We start from the raw sequence: 20,276 nt of genomic DNA, 5'->3' as shown, positions 1-20,276 counted from the left end.
TGAATACCGCTGTATATTTTTTTCTGGACATTATGTACTGGCTTGCATAAAGGCCTATTCATGCATCATTTTTTTGGGTCATTGTGAAGCATAATAGTTTTTAAAACTATTGCCCTTAGAAGTGAATGGAACAACACACTTGTCTGAAATTAGCAACAGTGCTTCTAGCCTCATGAGTGTGAATGGCTTTCTTTGTTAGCTATTCAGGTTTTGCCTCTTCGTTTCAAGTTAGCGACAGGGTGCACTTTAAATATATGTCTGGTTCCACAGTTGGAACTCCCTTCTTCTCCTGACCATGTGTGAGGGCACCAAAGAGACAGATTCTTTTCATTTCCTTTGTGCTTATGTGTTAGTGATTAATCTTAGGTTTTGAGAAGTATGGATTGGGCTGATTTCAGGACATTTTGCTTTATCTGTCAAAGGCTTCTGAAGGTAGGCACATAGGAATTTTTTTGGCAAGCGAGGAGGTGGACATGTTGATAATGAGTAACGCTCAAGATCACACTGTGTTTCTTCAGGAAGAATTTTATCCCACCTCCGTTCTGTCTTTGAGGCCATCAAAGTTTCAGCCTTGCTTGGACTATTTCCCATCCTTGTTTTGTTTGAACTAGTAACAACAAAGACAAGTATAGTTGTTTGATGGCAGCACGTCTACAAAGAAATTACAACTAGCTAAGCTTTGGGAGAATCTCCACGCTGTTGAACATAGCTCCAAAGTCCCTGGGTTGACAGTTGGGACTTTTGAAGGCTATTGTGTGCAGGATGTTGAGCCAAGTCTCTGTGATCTGCTGGTGAAACAAGCTCCAGCATACCCTACCCTTGTTCCACTCGTACCTCTGAATTTTGTCATTGTGCTGTAGGCTGCATGCATAGGGCACATTTCTGTGCCAGCAGTATTCTGAGCCCCATGCCCCTTCTCTTCCTCCTGTATGAGGTGAAAGAGGCAGGTGAACACAAGGAGGGATCTGTGGTGTAACAATTGAGTGTTAACCTTCAATATAAAACTCCTCAGCAAACTTGGTAGTAGCCCCTGGTGAGATACTTTAGCTCTACCCAGGTATCCTATAGCCAGGGCTTCTTTTTAGCTGGAACTCACCGGAACTCAGTTTTGGTACTTCTCAGGTTGGGTGCCATTGCCATTCCAAGAGAACAAGAGTGGCGTTCATGGTGAGTTCTGGCACCTCTTTTTCTAGAAAAATAGCGCTGGTTTTCTCAATCAGGAGGGATACTGGCTCAATCAGGGCCACTCCTCGTATTGGGGCGGTCTATTCACCCCACACTGTCTGAATATGTGGGCAGTCGAAAAGTGTTTCTGCCACAGATGACAATGGAGGTAGACCAGTGGCACCAATCCTTTCAGCCATATGGGCGCGGGGTCTTTGCTAACCTCCTGTCAGTCTTTCCTGCTGTACGTCACAAGGGGGCTCTAGACTGGGGAGAACAGATGGTGTGTTGCTTTTCCGCTTCTTCCACTTGTACCTTTGTACCGGGGCTTGGTTGGTCCTTTTCTCCAGATATAGCATTTTGTTAACAGTTCAATTCTGTCCTGCAGATTGAAGGTCTTTTTGCCCTCAAATATATCCGTTTCTTTCCTTATTTCTCTGAAACACTTGCATCACTTGCCAAGAACAGTGAGGTATAGGCATTCTCCATATTTGAGCAACTATCAGCCAGTGTGTAGACCAGGGTTAGCCAACATTAAGCCCTCCACATATTATTAGATTACAAAACCCGTCATCTCTGACTGTTGGCAATGCTGGCTGGGGCTGATAAGAGTTGTAGTGGAGGGAGCCACACTGGCAAGCTGCAGTATAGATAGTTCTGAGCCAGTTGAACTATTTGTCTAACTTAAGTTTTGACTAAAATGAACGTGGAACAGTGAAACAATGTCTACTCAATGCACTTTGGCAGTACTGTATTTATATTTGATTATGAATGAATGAACATGAAGCTCATTGAAGCACGATATTTAAATGCCTTGTGAGTGTTGATTCAGATTTAACAATATTTTGTGGATTTCTCAGTTGGCGAGGAGGTGTGGATCCATGACATTTTTCAGGAGTCTGGGAAGTATTGTAACAATGGAATCCAGCCCTTTCTCTCAGTATGGGCCTTATTTTTGAAAGCATACATTGTGTTGTGCATGTCTTCAATACACCTTGGTTCATTTCAGATGGAAATGAGTTGCTCCAAGGTTTGGGTGCTTAAAAAAAAATAAATCCAGTTGATATCTGGTGAAATTGTCTGAACACTTGCACTGTATTCAGCACTTTCTGGAACTGTAGCACTGATTCTCTCACCTTGCTCAGTTGTAATTCTGGGGCACTGTTGGAACCATGTTCTTACAAAAATGTTTGGGATACCTCCTAGTGATCAGGTGCTAGGCTTCTCCCATTCTTGAAATATATGGTTTATTGTCAGGATATTTGGCTAGTCAGAATAAGCTTTCACTTGTTTAATATGATTCACAATCCATCAAAGAACCAGGACCCCCAGGCTCATTCCAGCAGGCGCTACTAATTCAAGGAACTCGGTCAGCAGGGCAGGGACAGAATGTGGCAGGACTCAAACGTAATTGTATCCGCACAAATAGATATGGGGAACATTGAGAAAAAATAGCAGCTTTTCCTTGCTTCTTCCAAAATCAGCTTGGGATGATAAGAATACAGTGGTACCTCGGGTTAAGTACTTAATTCGTTCTGGAGGTCCATTCTTAACCTGAAACTGTTCTTAACCTGAAGCACCACTTTAGCTAATGGGGCCTCTTGTGGCTGCTGTGCCGCCACTGCACAATTTCTGTTCTCATCCTGAAGCAAAGTTCTTAACCCAAGGTAATATTTCTGGGTTAGCGGAGTCTGTAACCTGAAGCGTATGTAACCTGAGGTACCACTGTATAGTCGTTGAGTGGAGCTGTTGTTACAATACCTTTGTCACTGCAGCTTACATGAACGGGACTTGATTAGATTGGGGTGGTGGTGATATCATGCCTTTGTGGGTGCTCCAAGGGGAATGCAGCCCCCTGTCTGGGCAGAGGCACCACCAACCTGCACAGCTCCAACCTTACCACCACCCCAGCCCTGTTTAGCTAAACTGCAACAACAAAGTGTCAGGACAGTGAGCCTACCCTGCCACTTCTGCTGCTCCAGGCCCTACACACCTGTGAACTGGTGAGAGCTTTCTCCCAGAAGACATTCAATCTATCCAGATTTTGGCTAATTGGGGAGGAAGACTCTACTTGCTTCAGGTTTCAGCCCCACACTGGAACTTTGGTTTGGTCCCTCCCTGCAAGGATCTGCTCCACAGTTTGCATTTGGTAGAACATTGTTCCAACTCAGTGATACTTCGGAAAAACTAAATGTTTAGTGGTGTGTATGATTTTCACAGTGTATGCTTCTTAATGTTATCTAGTTATTGCAGCAACAGCAACACCATTATAGGGACCATCTTTATACGAACCATTTAGTCAGTTATTATCAAGGCTGATTTAAACAACAGGTTATTTTATGTGATGTTGAGGCAGGTAGGAAATTTTATATAGCCCCTCATCTCCAGTTCAGCTGCTGGAATGGTAAAGATCTGGCTCTGTGTTTCTAGAAATGTTGCAGTATAGTTTCAGGACTAAGTAATGTAAACTTTGTGGCATTAGAACATGTATCAGCCCTTTCAATGGGAAACAAATTTGAGGCCATTTGTTACATATATATCCGGAAGAAATACTTCCTTCAGGCATCAGGAGATCATTGATGCCGATCTGTAAAATCTCATTTCCCCTTTGTATAATCCTTAGCGGAATGTGTCTTCCACACTCGGGCTGCTGTTAAAAATATACTTGGGTAGATAATTAGATTATAATACTGTGATTATGATTTGATAGAAAATAGGGTGCAGCAGAAGGAGATAAACAACAACTTTGTAGAAAAAGAGGTGGGAAGTTGACAAAAATAAAAGACGAAATTGTGTTTTGACTGTACGTGTTGAAACTTAATAAAATGTAATTGCAAAACAATTACACTTAAAAGGTAGGAAGCTCCTCTGGACACAGTGGGACTTACTTCCAGGTAAACATGCATAGGATCACACAACATATGTACTTGCAGCTTGACACAGCCACTATTGCCCCACCTCTCTGCAAATCAATCTTGCGCTACTGTACATGGTAATTTTACACAAGCATCTAATAACATATGAAGTTGGGCTAATGGTGAGCTTTCGGTTGTTTTAATGTTCGAGGAAGATTTGCAACAGCAATTGCATGGTAGTAGAAGAGGCTTGGTGTTTGTATATGGCGATAAGCCAAGTCTGTTGGCTTATCGTGGTTTTTATTGGGAGCAAACATTGTGCTAATGTGTGTTGCCCAATCTGTCCTGCTTTGCTCCTCTCTTGGCGTGGGCAGGTGAAACCACATATGAAGCCGCAGTTAACACTGGCTTCCCATGACATCAGAACCTGAGATTGAGGTTTGTTTTCCAGGTAGATTGCTAGCTAGCCATAAACTAGGGTTTGTTGTTCGCTTGTGAATCCTGCCATGTTGGGTGAAACAGCCCATGATCCTCCGTTTGGGTGTCCTAGGAAGCCATGTTCTCCCGCTTGTGCTGTGGGAGAAATGGAATTAGGAGTCATGAGTTGCTGGGGGAGGGGTGCCACTGAAGACCTGGACCTCCAGCACTGATGTCACTGCTATGTTCTGGGCTGGGAGGGGAGCAGGGATGGTGGATGGCAACATGGGAGCAGTTAAGGTGCACCAGTGGAAGTGCTGAATTGGCTTTTCTGACGTGCCAGAACTGTGTATCTTGCTGCTGACCTAACCAGCCCTCACATCATCCTGATATGTTGTTGTGGCAGCACAGCTGGGAAGCCAGATCCACAGTGCTGCCCCTCCCTGTCAGCCACACCTGGCAGGAATGATGGGACAGCATGTACCAGCATGTAGATCATTCACAGTAAACTACTGCATACCTAGCTTGTCATTGTGGGAGAACTAGCTACAGTGATTTGCTTTTATAATTCTATCAGAATTGGTGGTAACCTTTGTAAAACTGACTAATTTTGTTCCTAACTAAACCAGTATTGCATCTGAAGATGAATATTAAGTAAACATTTTTTTTAAAAAAATAGCGAGAAATAAATTGTATTTTTAGCAGACTATTTTCATTCACAGCAGTGTTTAAAAATGCTAATTGAAAGTAGCACGTGAGGCTTATGAATTTCTTTTAATTCATTTACCATGTGGGCTCTTTTGAACTTCATGCCCGCAGGAGACTTTAAACTTTATTTCCTTTGAAGACAAAAAGCTTTCCTGCTTAGTTTCAGCAGATTAGAGCTCTGAATTTCTTAAATTCTGGGGTTTATGCAGAGGAATTAATAGCCATGAATCTATAGGCCTTTTATGACTGTATTAAACTGGGGGAACGGGGTGGGGGAGTGGAAATAGCATGGTTTACAAACATAGTAAGCAATTGCCTTCGAGCCATGGAAGGGATTTGATACTGAGCTTTCCTCCCCAGTGCAAATGACTGGCATGGGCGTACCCCGTCCCCTGATCTGGATTGGACCCACAGGGCGAGAAAAAAGTGTTACAGCCCACCTATGCCCCATGCCAGGTTCCCCTCCAGACCATCCCCGCAGCCCCTGCAATTTACGTTTAGAAATTAACAGCTGTGTGGACGGCATCGGGTTCAATTTGACCCTTTGAGATGATTTTTACAACCTCTGTGTGGCATTCTCCCCCTCAGCATTTCTAAAGTTTCGCTTCTGGCGAACTTATCTCTTTAACTATTTGTGATACGTGAAATAGATTTTTATTGCATTTGAACTGCCCCAGGGTCTTCACATATCCATCTTTTGTCCTTTGGGTAGATGTCCCCCTTTCCACCTTGCAATACAATTTATGTGGTGTCACACATGGTAGCAGACATTAGAGCTTATTTGCAAAAATGCAATGTTTTAAATAGTTGTTTTCACTGATAATGTCATTTTTTTATCCTTTCGTAAACCGCTTCGAGGATTTGTTTTGTATTTGCAGTCAAGCGATGTGTAAATGTTATGGAATAAGCAATTCAGTTGCAAGAGAGTTGCAGTTATATGTATACCACTCTACTGTTGTAGTTCTGACTTCGATTTACATTGATAAACTGTGTGCAAAGTCTTCAGATTTGCATGTACAGAGTGGTACCTTGGTTTACAACCATAATCCGTTCCGGAGGTCTGTTTGTAAACCAAAACAGGTTGTAACCCAAGGTGCGCTTTTGCCAGTGGGGCCTCCCAAAAAATTTTGTTCGTAAAAAAAAAAAAAAAAAGGTTTGTAATCCAAACAAAGGTTGCAAACTGGGACATACACTTCCAGGTTTGACGTGTTTGTAATCCAAAATGTATGCAAACCAAGGTGTATGCAAACCAAGGTACCACTGTATTTATTTGTAGGCTAATTGCTGCTGTGACAATATATGGGAGTATCTGAGAGTTACAGGGTATCTGGGAATTGTCAGACTGAGACAGTGGTACCTCGGGTTAAGAACTTAATTTGTTCTGGAGGTCTGTTCTTAACCTGAAACTGTTCTTAACCTAAAGCACCACTTTAGCTAATGGGGCCTCCTGCTGCCACTGCGCCAGCTCTGCACGATTTCTGTTCTCATCCTGAAGCAAAGTTCTTAATTCAAGGTATTATTTCTGGGTTAGTGGAGTCTGTAACCTGAAGTGTATGTAACCTGAAGCGTCTGTAACCTGAGGTACCACTGTACTCCAAATGGATCTTGTCAATCGTTTAACACCTCTTGGGTGTTAAGGTTGGCATAGAGGGTCTTCACAGCCCTCAGAGGTTGGGAGAGGTGTGTGACGGTCTAGGAGAGGGCATTCTTTGTGGCAGCCCTTAAGTTGTGGATTACTGTTCCACAATAGGGCACCTGGCACCTTCATTATATAGTTTTCACTGTACGTATGCTGAAGACCCTAGCTTTTGACACCTGAGATGCATATTTTTAGGACCCACCCTATTCTTTTGACTATAAATTGCTTTTAACTGATTTTAATGCTGCGTTTTTAAATGGTTGTATTCCGGCTTGGGACTTCGTGGTGAAGGATGGCTAGCAATTCAATATTATTATAATTATTACGTAGAAGTTACATTTTCACAAATCACTGTGGGCACAAACATTTAGTTGTGATCGGGATGCGTGACAACAGTGGGTATTTTGTCGCTGTAAAGGATGAACCTGATTTCCACAGGCATTTTAAAAGTTGTGGATGTGGTGTACAAGAATTAATGTCTATGAAAGAAGAAAAAATCGAGCATGGTTTGTTTTTTAGGTTTGTGCGCACGGATGAATGATAAGACAATTCATCCATTCCACCACCCTCTTTTCACTAATGCTGGGTTTCATTTCTTAGATTATTAAAAAAATTCAGGTAGCACAAAACAATCATGCACATAAATATGGTACCAAAGCTATTTAAAATAAAACGACAATTCATCACCATTAAACAAGCAATCTTATACCCCCAACAGTGTAGGAAAAGCTCCAGAGGAACTTTATTTTAAGGGATACCTTCAGTTTCAGGAATTGTGTTCTGTGTTCTTAATCTCGAAACAGCCTCATGCTCTGGTCCATTGACTAGGACAGCTCTGGTCTTCAGATATCTCTTTCATTTTTGGAATGTTGACCTGCCTCGTATTGCAACCTTCAGTGCAGGGGCAAAAGAATTCCAAAGAACTGCTGAAAAGATAAGGAAAGATCTTGTCACTTAGTTATCTTTTTGGAGAAAGTATATGGCACTAGTAAGTGATTGATGCAGTCAGTGTTGGCACTGGGCTTCAAAGCCACTGGGTTTTGATGACTGGTCTGCTAGATGGAAAAGGTAAGGTGCCTTAAAGAATTCCTTTGGGCAGAAATCTTCTTTCACAGCATCATCATCATTATCCAAGGAAGGTGTAGCTAAAGTATTTGAAGTCCACATGTTTGTTGTAGAGATTTGGAATATTTTATTCAACCAAATCACTGGGGTACGAAGATGCCAGATTTGTGATAAAACTCTTTTTTTTAAATTGCACCACAAATCTAAGCACACTTACTTTGAAATAGGTGGAATATTTAATCTGGTTTGGAACTCTGGTATGGGATTTTAACACTTTGTCTCCTGCTTCAATTCTGGTCTGGATCGGTACCTTCACACTAGCAGCTTGCATTGGGAAAGAAATCTCCAACTTGATAAAATGGGAGCTTTTACCCAGTACAAATTGTAGTCAAGGATAGACTTTTTAAAAAAACTTATCTATCCACAGAGTCATCCAGTGAAACTTTTCTGAGTTATGACATGTTTGTTATACCAAGGATTGGTAAAAGTTGATAAAGGGGACTTGGTTGCCCACTCAGGTCTGGCTGTTTGGCTGTCTGAATCTGTGGTGTGTATAGTGAGGTTTGAGTACTACTTTCCTGATGTTTGGATAAGTGAATTTTCAAATAGCAAGCATTCAGATAGTGAAACCTGTGTGCATACACTTTACTCTTGCTCTTCTTGGCTGATTAAGGCAAATGGGAGAGATCTGGTTGAGTGGGAACAGAGAGGGATAAATCCATCTTTGGAAGAAGAAGTAATGTCTTAGTTACATCTAGATGGAAGGAGTTGGCAAACGCCTTGGTCACATCTAGATTTATTTATTGCAATGCACTCTGTATGGGATTATTTTGAAGTGTCTTTGGAAGCTGCAGTAGGTCCAGAATGTAGCAGTGAAAATGGTTGTGGGTGCTTGCCTACAGGAGCATACAACATTTGGCCTTCAAGGGCTGTACTGGTTACCAAATTCTTTCCAGGCACAATTCAGACCCAGAAATGGCTTAGGCCTACATACTTTAGGGCTGAGATAGACTCCTGCCTGAAGCCCTGACCTGGAGAGACAGTGTAAACAATACAGAGCTAGATGGACCCAATGGTCTGCCCAGTAGAAGGCAACTTCTTATGTTCCTATTCTGTATGATAATATATACTGTGAACAGGGCTGGCCCACACATGAGGCAAGATGAGACGACTGCCTCAGGTAGCAGGATTCACTGGGGCAGCAGATCCTGAGCTCAATCTTTCTTCCTCCCTTGTTTCTGATGCAGATCTTCCCTTACCCCATCTTCCCTGGTGGGGAAGATAGCGCCATTTTGGGGTCTGTCTCAGGTGCCAAAATATCTTGGGCTGGCCCTGACTGTGAAAATATACTAACAATAAAGCACAGGAACAGGAAAACCCTCCTTTTTCAATGGTTTCCCCCTCATAACTCCACAGTGCAACTTTAACCATGCTTAGAGAAATAAGTCCTATTGAATTCAGCAGGGTGTATTCCCAAGTAAGTGAGGCGAGAACTTCAGCCTTACTTTATTCATAGATACATGTTGTGGATGGTTTCAAAACAACTTTTGATTTAATTGCTTTATTGTGTATATGAAACATACTGGTAATTTCCTACAGATATCCCTCATGCCCCGTCATTAGCCCGAAAGAAGCAGCTGTCAAAATAAATCAGTGAAAATTAGCTCATTAGTATAAGTGGTTTTTTTTTTGGCAGCCTTCAGCTGATTCCTGCCCTGCCATTTTTAAAAAGGGCTTATTAGGAAGTAAATATTGCCTGTGAAATAAGTGTCAATAATTATTTGCCTTCTTCTTATGAGCCCAATTTCCCCCTCTCAGTGCTGAGGCTGTTGTCCACCAGGTTACACTTGCAGTTACAAGTGTTCTTTGGAGTTCTGTGGATTTTGAAAGCTTGGTCTGTGCATTTGGTTGCTGTTTAAATGTAACTTAAAAGGCAAAATGATAATGCTTAATACCGCTTTCAGCATGAGGGGAAGCAGATCAAAGGGGAAAGGGAGGCTGTAGGCCCACAAGGACTCTCAGCATTAATTAAAATCCCCAGTGGAATGACCCAAGCAAGCAAAAACATTGTGGGGGGCGAAATCCCCCCATTGACCCCCTACCATGACTCTGACAATCAACATGGCAGGGAGGAGGTTCATAGCTTTCCAAATGTCACATACCAATTGGATTTGCCTTAGCTGGCTCTCTTGTCTCATGGTAGGAGCAAGCACTGGGCCAAATTCTCATGATTATATTATTTGAAAGCTCAGGGCAGGCACTGATGCAATACAAAGAGGGAACCAAACGGTTAAAAGACTAAATCATAAAGGTTAAGAATGAGCCCTTAATTATGTAGGAATTCTTTATTCTCCTTTGAACTCATCTCAGTCTTATAGGGCTAAACTATAGATGGCATGGCAGTAGATCCCTATGTGAAGGTATCCTAGATACATATATAATACATACTGTATATAAACAAGGGACCTAAGCTACCTCAGAGGTTGGTTCAAAATATGAGAAAATGTTATTAATTATATTCTCAACTACCAAGGACAGATCGAGAAGGTCATCAGTTTTTGTTGTAGGGAAAATGATTTTTATCACAATGTCAATTTTTGTATTAATTTTATTTGCATTTATGAAAAGATTTCTGTGGTGTCTTTCGTGTGCAGCAATAAGGCAGTGTACAGAAAATAGATTAATTATGGATTATAATTACAATGTAGATATATATCTGCACTATCTAGGTTAGTTGTACTGTACTGAAGTTTTGAGTATATCATAGGCATAAATGGCTGTGGTTGCTAAATTACATTTTGACTGCAATTTATTGCTTACTAGTTCACAGGTGAAACGTGTATTTAAGCCCGTTTGTGACAAAAAACATTTAAACTATTGATTACTAGCCTTCATTTCTCACCTCAAAGGACCCTTTCCAGCTTAACAGAATACTTTTTTTTTTGTAGGTGACTACTAAGTGAATAGAAAGCATAAAATCACCCATGTGCCAGGCTGTTTTGCTTTTGTGCAATCATAGTTTGAGGCTGCAGCATTCATGGAATAAGCCAGCAGAGAAGATTACGTTTGGAAAGACTCATGCTATAATTAAGTGAATTATCGTAGGTCTGCTGATGAATTGTGCAAACGGGCATTGCTACAACACCAACTGTGTGTAGATATGAATGGCTGGGTTTTTTATTTTTTATTTTTGGGTAATGTTAGAATGACTGTAAGGGTTACTATTATTCCATTAAGCTTTAGTAATTAATCCTGCTGTTTTTCACTTTGAAAAAACGGCAATGTTATTCTTAAATGGAATTGTGCGACACATATATTGTAGGGCAGCGTGCTTCCTAAAATCGCAATGCATACACAATACCTGTGCTATATTAAATGAGTAAATGCGGTGTTTCATTTGCTTGTTTCAGGTACGCACCATTTACTTTGTAATTTTCTTTCTTGCTTGCTTTGTTAACAGCTCAGGTTTGTTTGCTTTTTTAACTAGCCCCAAGATTCTCTCATTTGCAGGGCAGAATTCAATCAAAGGGCCAGAGATTCCAGCATGCATTTATACATTCCTTCGGGGCATGTTTTGCAAGGGAGGTTGTTGTGCTTTTAAAGGTACTTGATAAGAGACCTGCCCCACCAACCCCAGACCTGCACCACCAACCACCATCATGCATTAGTCTAGAAGGTATTTGGGTGTACATGTTCCTGTACCACCCGGTACCACCATTTATCCAAGCGAAATATCTGACCATTTGTAGGATACATTATAAATCAGCATGTCACTACCAGACAATCAGATTTGAACATTCCACACGTAAAGCCGTTTGCCTACGGTATACACCAAAGGAGTGCATCACTTAGCTGTGTTTATGAGCGGTGATATGCCTGGTTTTTCTGTCGGAGCTTAGATAATCTGTTGTCTGTTTATCTCATTGTGAGTTCAAGGATTTACTGGCATTGCCTGTTTCTCATGAGTTACTTTCCGATGAGTTGTAATTGGAAATAAGTAATTTTTTAACACTTGGCTAATAAGACGAGACAAGATTTTGTTTGATCCGACAGACGATGAGAGAGGTTATTTTTTGCTGCTGCTTTTTGCCCCTTGAACTGTCATCCTTTCTGAAACTTCATGAAACACGACTTGATTGAATGTGTTTATAGCGAACAGCTATCCAGTTGCCTGTCATTTTCACTGCCTTGTTAATTTAGAACAAATCTCTCCTACAACAGCATTGCTTACCCACCTTGTGATATTACTAAAGTATTTTCCTGCTGCCTTAGCAATAATCCAGTACACAAAACCCTTCTCAAAAAACGAATTACAGTGGTACCTCGGGTTACATACGCTTCAGGTTACATACGCTTCAGGTTACATATGCTTCAGGTTACAGACTCCGCTAACCCAGAAATAGTACCTCAGGTTAAGAACTTTGCTTCAGGATGAGAACAGAAATCGTGCTCCGGCGGCGCAGCGGCAACTGGAGGCCCCATTAGCTAAAGTGGTTCTTCAGGCTAAGAACAGTTTCAGGTTAAGAACGGACCTCCGGAACGAATTAAGTACTTAACCTGAGGTACCACTGTACATCTTTTAGATTTGCATCAGTATTTTGCCCATTCCAGTTGCCAAATTTGACATCTTATTTCCTTTCATTATGTTACTAATAGATTTTTTTAAAAAGAAACAATGCATTTCTAAAAATGGAAAGATTTCCGTGGAAAAAAATTTGTTTGAATTTTTTTCTACACATCACTGGATAGAACGATTTTCCATGTTTTTATACCATATAATGACATTTTCATAACAGATAAATGTAATAGTGGTATTTTGAAATACACTGGTTGAAGGCTTCTTCTGTACCTGGATAAATGCATGTGAAGAGATAAGAATTACCAATGTTGGACTGTGCATTCCTATAGCAGCTTTACAACCATCTGTATGGACAGAGTTCAGACGAAGGAATGGCTCTCCAGCCATAGAAAACCATTCCCAACGTCACTGGTAGATAGATTCCTAGATCTCATCTCTCTGCAAGAGGCATGGTCCAAACACATCTCATGAATGTGACACTATATTTTAAAATAGAAGTATGTGGATTATTTGTGACAAATGGGTTCAACGCTTGCTGTAATGTTAGCTTTGTCGCAGTGCTTTTTGGCTTCTCAACACAGCAGTAATGGGCGTCATTATTAAAAAAATATGAGCAGGTAGATAACTTCTGGTTTGGTGTTTACATGGTTTGACTTGTGGCTGTCTTGTGTGAAATCACATTGGTCTACTACTAAAAGCAGAATTCAGCCTTTTTATGTGTGGCGGGGCATTCTCTAAGACTGTGTTTGAAGATAGCCTTATTGTCTACAGTCATGCCACATGTTACGTCCGCGGTTACTTCCAGGTTTCGCTGCTCACGCATGCGCAGATGTGCAAAATGACATCACGTGCATGCGCAGAAGCGGCGAATCGCAACCCACGCGTGCGCAGACGCGCTGCTGCGGGTTGCGTTCTTTTCATGCTGTGGACGGGCCTCTGGAACGGATCCTGTTCACAACCAGAGGTACCACTGTACTTGCTGTTTGATACAAAAGTAAGGACACAAGCTGTATTGCTTGCTTTCAGGGTGTGAAAGTGGACAGTTTCGTTGTGGAAATGGACGCTGTATCCCCGCTGACTGGAGATGTGATGGAGCAAGGGACTGTTCGGATGACTCTGATGAAGCTGGCTGCCGTAAGTGAAATTAAGCTCATTCAAAATGTGTGTACCCATGCCCTGTGCTAAAAAATAAAATAAAATCTAGCCGTTGCTATTAGCGTAATGGCTACTAGCTTAGATGATTTAGAAAAAGAAGATGAATTAATGCAGGATAGATCTACCAGTGGCTGTTAAGCCACAATAATTAAATGATTTTTTTCCTGCCCAGAGACTGTTGTTGTGTTCTGCTTGTGTATAGTCAGGTCTAGTCAGGCTAGTCATCTTTAGAAGCAGAATGGTGGACCAGGTAGACCTTTGGTCTGACCCAGCAAGGCTGTTTTTTACTTTTGTGTGGAAGGCACTTTAACCACCCCTACCCTTGTAGCCTCTCAGACTTTCCACCTTCTTCCAGCATGTGGCATAGTGAGCATTGCCGCACTTCTACAATTATGCTGAGAATTGCAAGGAAGCAGAGAGTGCTTACTGAATGGCTGGAGACTATGGAGGACCTCAGCACAATGTTTGTAGAGGAGCTGCATAGAAAAAGGAGATGTAGAACCTTATTTGGATTGGTGGCTGGTTGTGGAGTCTCTCAGATGGACTCTACAATTGCCCCATGATGTCATCATACAGCTTTATAGATTTTATTTAAGTGATTTTATTTAGCTTGTGGACTGAAGCTGGTGGCTTGACATGCCTCCAGTTGGACTGAGATAAGGGGGAAAGACTACTAATTCAAGGAGTAAAACAGTAAATGGAATTTGTCATGTTAGAGTACTGGTTGATAAGTGCTTCTATATAAAAGTCAACACCCACATGGGAGCATCCTCCTCCTCCTCCTCCTCCTCCTTCTCTCTCTCTCTCTCTCTCTCTTATTTTAGAGAACTGGGGGTACTGAGGGAGGAAAAGGAGCCCTTGTTTCCTTAACCCTAGTGGGATGACAGATAAAAGCTATGTAATGGAATAGCCATAACTCCCATTTGTAAGAGGTAGCTGTGAATTGGACGGCAGAGCTGCTGGGAGAGGGAGGAGAGAGAGCTTCATCTGAGATGCAGAGATGTGAGTCTTCTGTTTATTGGCAGAACTTAGAAGTTTCGAGCTAAGACTTTATCCAAATAAATGTAACCATGTTTACCCTCCAGTCAGTAGAGTTATCTGATCTTATAATGGATGTCTAGGTCTTATTGTGAGGTCTGTTGACTGGTTGAATCAACTGAGTGATTAAGACTGTTATATATGTTTCCTTCTGGGTCTGTTTTGCTTTGGCTTTCTCTTGCAGTCTCCCATGTCTCTTGGATTATGAAACGTTGTCAGCAATGAGGGCTAGGTGGTAACATGAAGTGTTAATTGAGAAGAGATGCAATATGAAGTCAGTTAAAGTCAGAATAAGACAGGCATAGTGAATGTGGAGGTATTTAAGGTTTAAGAAGAGAAGGAAGTTGCTTTCCATCCCTTCATGGTATGTTTAGGGAATTGGTATTCGTAGGACTCTCTGGAACTGGGTATTCCAGCACTCTGCGACACACATCTGTTGACTATGATGTCTGCTCCCTCATGCACCTGTTTGACTTACGTATGTTGACATTGACAGAGTGGCTGTATTTCCTTATTAGAGATCACCGCTGGTTTATTAGATAAACTGAGGATAAAACTGGAGAACTTTGCCAGAGGCAAATTAAAGTTTTTGTCTCCGTTACTGTGACATCGGAAAGGTGTCTTCCAGTCTAGCCCAGCCAAATGGCATGACAAAGCTAGCATACTTGCACCAACAGCATATTGTTAAGACTTGAAGCCATTTTAGTAGCTAAATCTCTTTATTTACCTAACATCCAAGCTGGTGGTTTCAAACATTATTTGCTTACCCTCACTAGCACATCCCACCTGTGAAGGAAATCAGTTTCAGTGCCACAGCGACGGAGAGTGCATTCCTCTGCCATGGGTATGTGATGATGAAGAAGACTGTGAAGATGGCTCTGATGAACGTCAACAATGTCGTAAGTTATGAACTAGCAGTGACTCCTATAGCTCAGTTGTACAGCACAAATGTTTTGTATACAGAAGGTTCCAGGTTCAATCTCCGTTTTCTCCAGGTACAGCTGGGAAAGACTCCAGTCTGAACCTTGGAGAGCTCCTGCCAATCAGAGTAGACAATAGTGAATTAGATGGACTAGTGGTCCAATCTGATAGAAGGTGGCATCCTATTTTACCCATTAAGTGACCTTCCAAGCCTTTGTTGATGGGTGGGTTGTGGGTTTTTATCTTTGTAAGTTGCTTTAAGACTTTTTGTGGAAAGAAGCTAACCTTTGGACTTCGTTTTAGGGACCTTAACAGTGCAATCATAAATTCAATCCAAAACGTAGTGAAATGGGAAGAAGAGCAACTAATCTCACAAGAGTTGCTAGGATGCATTTGGATGGATAAAGAAGTGCAATTACTTGCCCTGAAGTTTAGGGTCCAGGAGGGCTTGTTGTGGGTTTATGTTCAGACAATGTTCACATTTTCCCTGTGCTCATGTTATTTATGGGAATTGCTAAGCCAACCCAAATTCTGCTCAGATACTTACTTTCTGGGAACTAATTTCCCCAGTTGTGCTGCAGATCAAGATTTGGACTATTGACCAAGGATAAGACTTTCAGATTATTATTATTTTTAGCACGCTCTAGAAGAGAAAGACAAGCTCACCTTGTTCTTTGTCCTCATCACCCTTTGACTAGGGGCTACTGCCACAAATAGTTACACATCTACTAAGGAATCAGTAAAGGGCAAAATCCAGGCATTTCTAAGCCATCACTGGACTAAATCATGACACTTGCTTTAGTTTTGCACGTCTACACATTAACTCAAGACCTTTGGGAAGTGGCTGTAAAGCAAAGTCCTGCTTCTGTTTTCGAGTCATTTTCAGGAAGATGCACTTGTTGCTTGCTGTGTGTGGTCACCCAACTATTGTACTAGAGAGCAAGCCACACTTTGGACACTCACAAAAGGTAGCCCAGTGTTACTCTTTCCATCCACTCACAGAACCATAAGTGTTAAAAGTGACCTCAAAGACAGTCTAGTCCAACCTTCTTCTGATACAGGAAACCTACTGTTACAGCAGCATCTCTCTCACCTGGCCATTGCACCACAGTGAACAGGGGTTGTTCATTCTTCTCCTTCAGGCTGATGTTTAGCGGGTTCCTATGACTGAAGGGGGACACAGGTGGCGTTGTGGGTTAAACAACAGAGCCTAGGGCTTGCTGATCAGAAGGTTGGCGGTTTGAATCCCCACAACAGGGTGAACTCCCGTTGCTCCGTCCCTGCTCCTGCCAACCTAGCAGTTCACAAGCATGAAGTGCAAGTAGATAAATAGGTACCGCTCCGGCAGGAAGGTAAACGGCGTTTCTGCGCGCTGCTCTGGTTCACCAGAAGCGGCTTAGTCATGCTGGCCACATGACCTGGAAGCTGTGCGGCGCTCCCTCGGCCAGTAAAGCGAGATGAGCGCCGCAACCCCAGAGTCGTCTGCGACTGGACTAACGGTCAGGGGTCCCTTTACCTTTACCTTTACCTTTATGACTGAAGGATTTTATCAGTGATAGTTGATAAGTAATGGCCGCAGCCAACTGCACTTTGTTTGGATTTGTTCATGAGAAATATGACTGCAAATCCCTTCTAAGGCTCTGAAATGTTCAAAGTGAATCCATCTGCATACAACAGAGCCATAGTGACAGCGTTGTTTTTTCCTGTTTAATTTTTGTTCTGAGAGCGAGGACACATAATTCAAGTATTCGCAGAGCATCCTTTGCAGTAGGCATAGTGGCAGCAGGTGTTCCTCCAGCTGGTGTTTTATCTTTTGTGATAAAACTGAGGAGAGAAGTGACTGATAAGTCCTTGGACCACCTCATAAAGGAATCGAGTTTGCAAGCATAACACGAAATTGGGCGACAGTGCATCTTCGGAGGCATCCGGATTGGCGCAGTTTGGAACTGTCACACCAGATTTGGCAACAGTATATTCAGAGCCTTCCAAATCTGTGCTGTTTGCAATGGCTTGGTCTGCCATCTTGATCCAAAATGGCACCCAATATCAAGCGTAGAAGAAGACTGCCTCTGCCACCTCAGACAGACAAACCATTTTACAAAATACATAGTAGAAAATAGAATAAAGTAAAAAAAAAGGGATACAGAGAGAGATAAGAAACAGCTTCAAACAGAAAAAGTAATATTTTTTATCTCTGTATAAGTGATGCACTTCTAAGCAAACTGTGTTTTGCAGCTGGGCGAACATGCTCCAGTCAGCAGTTTACATGTACAAACGGACAGTGTATCTCAGGAGAATACAGGTGCGATCGAGTCAAAGACTGCACAGATGAAACAGACGAGAGAGGCTGCCGTGAGTACTTTTCAATCTTTAGCACTAGATTTGGTTTCATCCCTTGTCTCACTGGCATTTTAATCAATTTGTAAGATTAAGAGGTTTGTTGATGGACAGAAATGGCCACAATATGCTTCTTGTTATCAAAATTTCTTTGCAGATTCTTTCATGGATTAGTGTTGATGCTCTTATAACAGCTACATTGTTTTAAGACTTATTACCTGAATTATTGCTATGTTGTGGGGTATGGTTTGTAAGAATCTCTCTCTCCCTCTCCCTCTCCCTCTCCCTCCCTCCCTCCCTCCCTCCCTCCCTCCCTTCTTCTTTTCTGATGCTAAACAAAGAGATAACAGCCCAAAGTTAGCATAAGCAGTTTGGTTTGGAAAAACAAGTATATGCAGAAAGGTACAGTTGGGGACACCTGCATATTAGCCAGAGGTGGGGCCCACCATATAGTGTTGAACTCAACTGCAACCAGCAAGGCCAGGGGTCAGGGATGATGGGAGTTGTAGTCAAGCAACATATTCTGGAGGGGCACAGTTTCCCCATCCTTGACATAATCTATGGACCTTGAATTTTGGGTGTAAAGCAAACATTTCAAAGAACCCCATTATTCAAATGAAGATCAAGTACTTTTTATTTGGGCTACAGAAAGCGAAATGCTTCTTTCCCAGTTTGATACAGAAATTGAGAGAAGGGATGCTTTTCAAAGGGATGCTTTTCAAAGGGATGCTTATTGTACTTTTAAGCTACTCTCAGTTTGCTTTTCTGGCATACCTGACAGATATCGAGAGTGAATTAGTTTTGCCATGAAACAGATTGTGAGACAGGTGCCCCCCACCTGCCTAGGACATAACCACATATTGTTTTCTCCGGAAGTAGGTAACAAAATCTAGGCCAAAGTAAACATAGGATGCTGGAACCTGTGGTTGTCAGGTGGTGAGCACCAGCCACATCAACCTGCCATTCCTGTTTTGATACCCACTTTTGTAGTGCTTGGTGATAGTATTTCATACATAGAAGATGGAGTTTGCCATGAGTTCTGCATCTGTAGCAAGTGATATCCATAAAATAGCTGAAGCTAGACATTGAAACTCATCTGTAGTGGTATTTAATATATATTTTTAGAACTACTGTGAACATATAGCATGGCCTCAGTACTTGGGAGGGCAAGCTGGAAAAGAAAGTAGCTCTCTTCATCCCCTTAGCTCAGCATTTTCAAACCTTGGGTCTCCAGCTGTTGTTGGACTACAATCCCCATCATCCTCCGCCAAAGCTCAGAGATGGTGTTAGTGGTAGCCCAACAACATCAGCAGACCCAGGGCTGGGTAAGGCTGCCTTAGCCAATTCCCTACTGGATTGGAATATTCTGCAACTTTATCTATGAGGCAAAAAAAACCATTTGAAAGGCACAAGGAAAGATCGTGTTTATGATGAGCCAACAGCTTTTTATCCCTTTCATTCGCTAAAATCAATGACGTCTCCAAAACGGTAAGCGGTTCAGACACAAACTGGAATAAATGGCATCCAAGACAAGCCAGCTTGGAATTTTCCCATGTAACAGAACCACAGACAACTTCAAAGACTATGAGTATGCCAGTGGTTTAAGGAGCCAAGTACTAGGGCTGGAAAGAAGTTTCCTATCTGTCAAGTGTGGTCCTTATAGGAGAAAATAGTTTTTAATGTGCCTTTGGTAGAGGAAAACTTGATTACTTGAAAGCATGTTTTTGTTTCTTCTTTTCTTAATGATTAAGTCTCTGGGTGGATGTGTCCAAACTAACTTCTTTCCCATTGTTTCCACACCATCTATGATTTCCACCCTTTTGATTGACAAATGAGGGTCAGCCCAGCTAGTCATTACAAGAGTTGGCTAAAAAGAAACGAGCAGCAGAGAGCTTATGGGGATTACAGTGTAATCGTGGACATCTGCTTGCATCATTTGCTTATTAAACATGGGCTCTGAGTACCATGGCTTATTGCCTATTGTTCATTATGGCCCTGTGTTATCCTACGCAACAGTGTTAACCACCAGAGTGGGTATGACAAACAACAACAACAATATTGTGTGTCGTATTTCTGTGAAATTTACGTACGTACATTAGACCAAAGGTGGAACCTTAAGGATGTTAGTTTGGACAAACCACTCTGTGTTTCCCAAAACTGTAGACAAAGGTAGTCTATAGGAACATAACGATTAATTGTGGAACTTCTGAAAGATGTATTATGAATGACCGGCATCTCTACTGCCTTCCTTACCACATTCTGCTTCCTTCCCTGATATTCTCATAGTGCTGTGATAAAGGTTTTTCTTCCCTCTGGTCAATAATGACTCTCCAATAATGATTTCCATTCACCATTTCCGTGAGTTCTAAGAACAATTTCTCATCAACGTGCCTTAGAG

The 20,276-nt window shown here is 41.9% G+C and overlaps 1 protein-coding gene across 1 annotated transcript in view; it reads left to right on the top strand.

Moving 5' to 3' along the window:
- LRP2 (LDL receptor related protein 2) overlaps positions 1 to 20,276 on the top strand; it is a 143,630-nt gene that overhangs the window by 15,950 nt on the left and 107,404 nt on the right. The window contains exons 2-4 of the mRNA XM_081848899.1: positions 13,454 to 13,561; positions 15,397 to 15,519; positions 17,777 to 17,893. Of these exons, the coding sequence (XP_081705025.1) occupies positions 13,454 to 13,561; positions 15,397 to 15,519; positions 17,777 to 17,893 (348 nt within the window). The remainder of the gene's footprint in view (positions 1 to 13,453; positions 13,562 to 15,396; positions 15,520 to 17,776; positions 17,894 to 20,276) is intronic.

This window comes from Podarcis erhardii (assembly GCF_964252035.2).
Source record: "Podarcis erhardii genome assembly, chromosome: 1".
Lineage (NCBI taxonomy): Eukaryota > Metazoa > Chordata > Lepidosauria > Squamata > Lacertidae > Podarcis > Podarcis erhardii.
The sequence above is the reverse complement of the archived record's forward strand: the minus strand, read 5'-3'. Positions and strand labels throughout refer to the sequence as shown.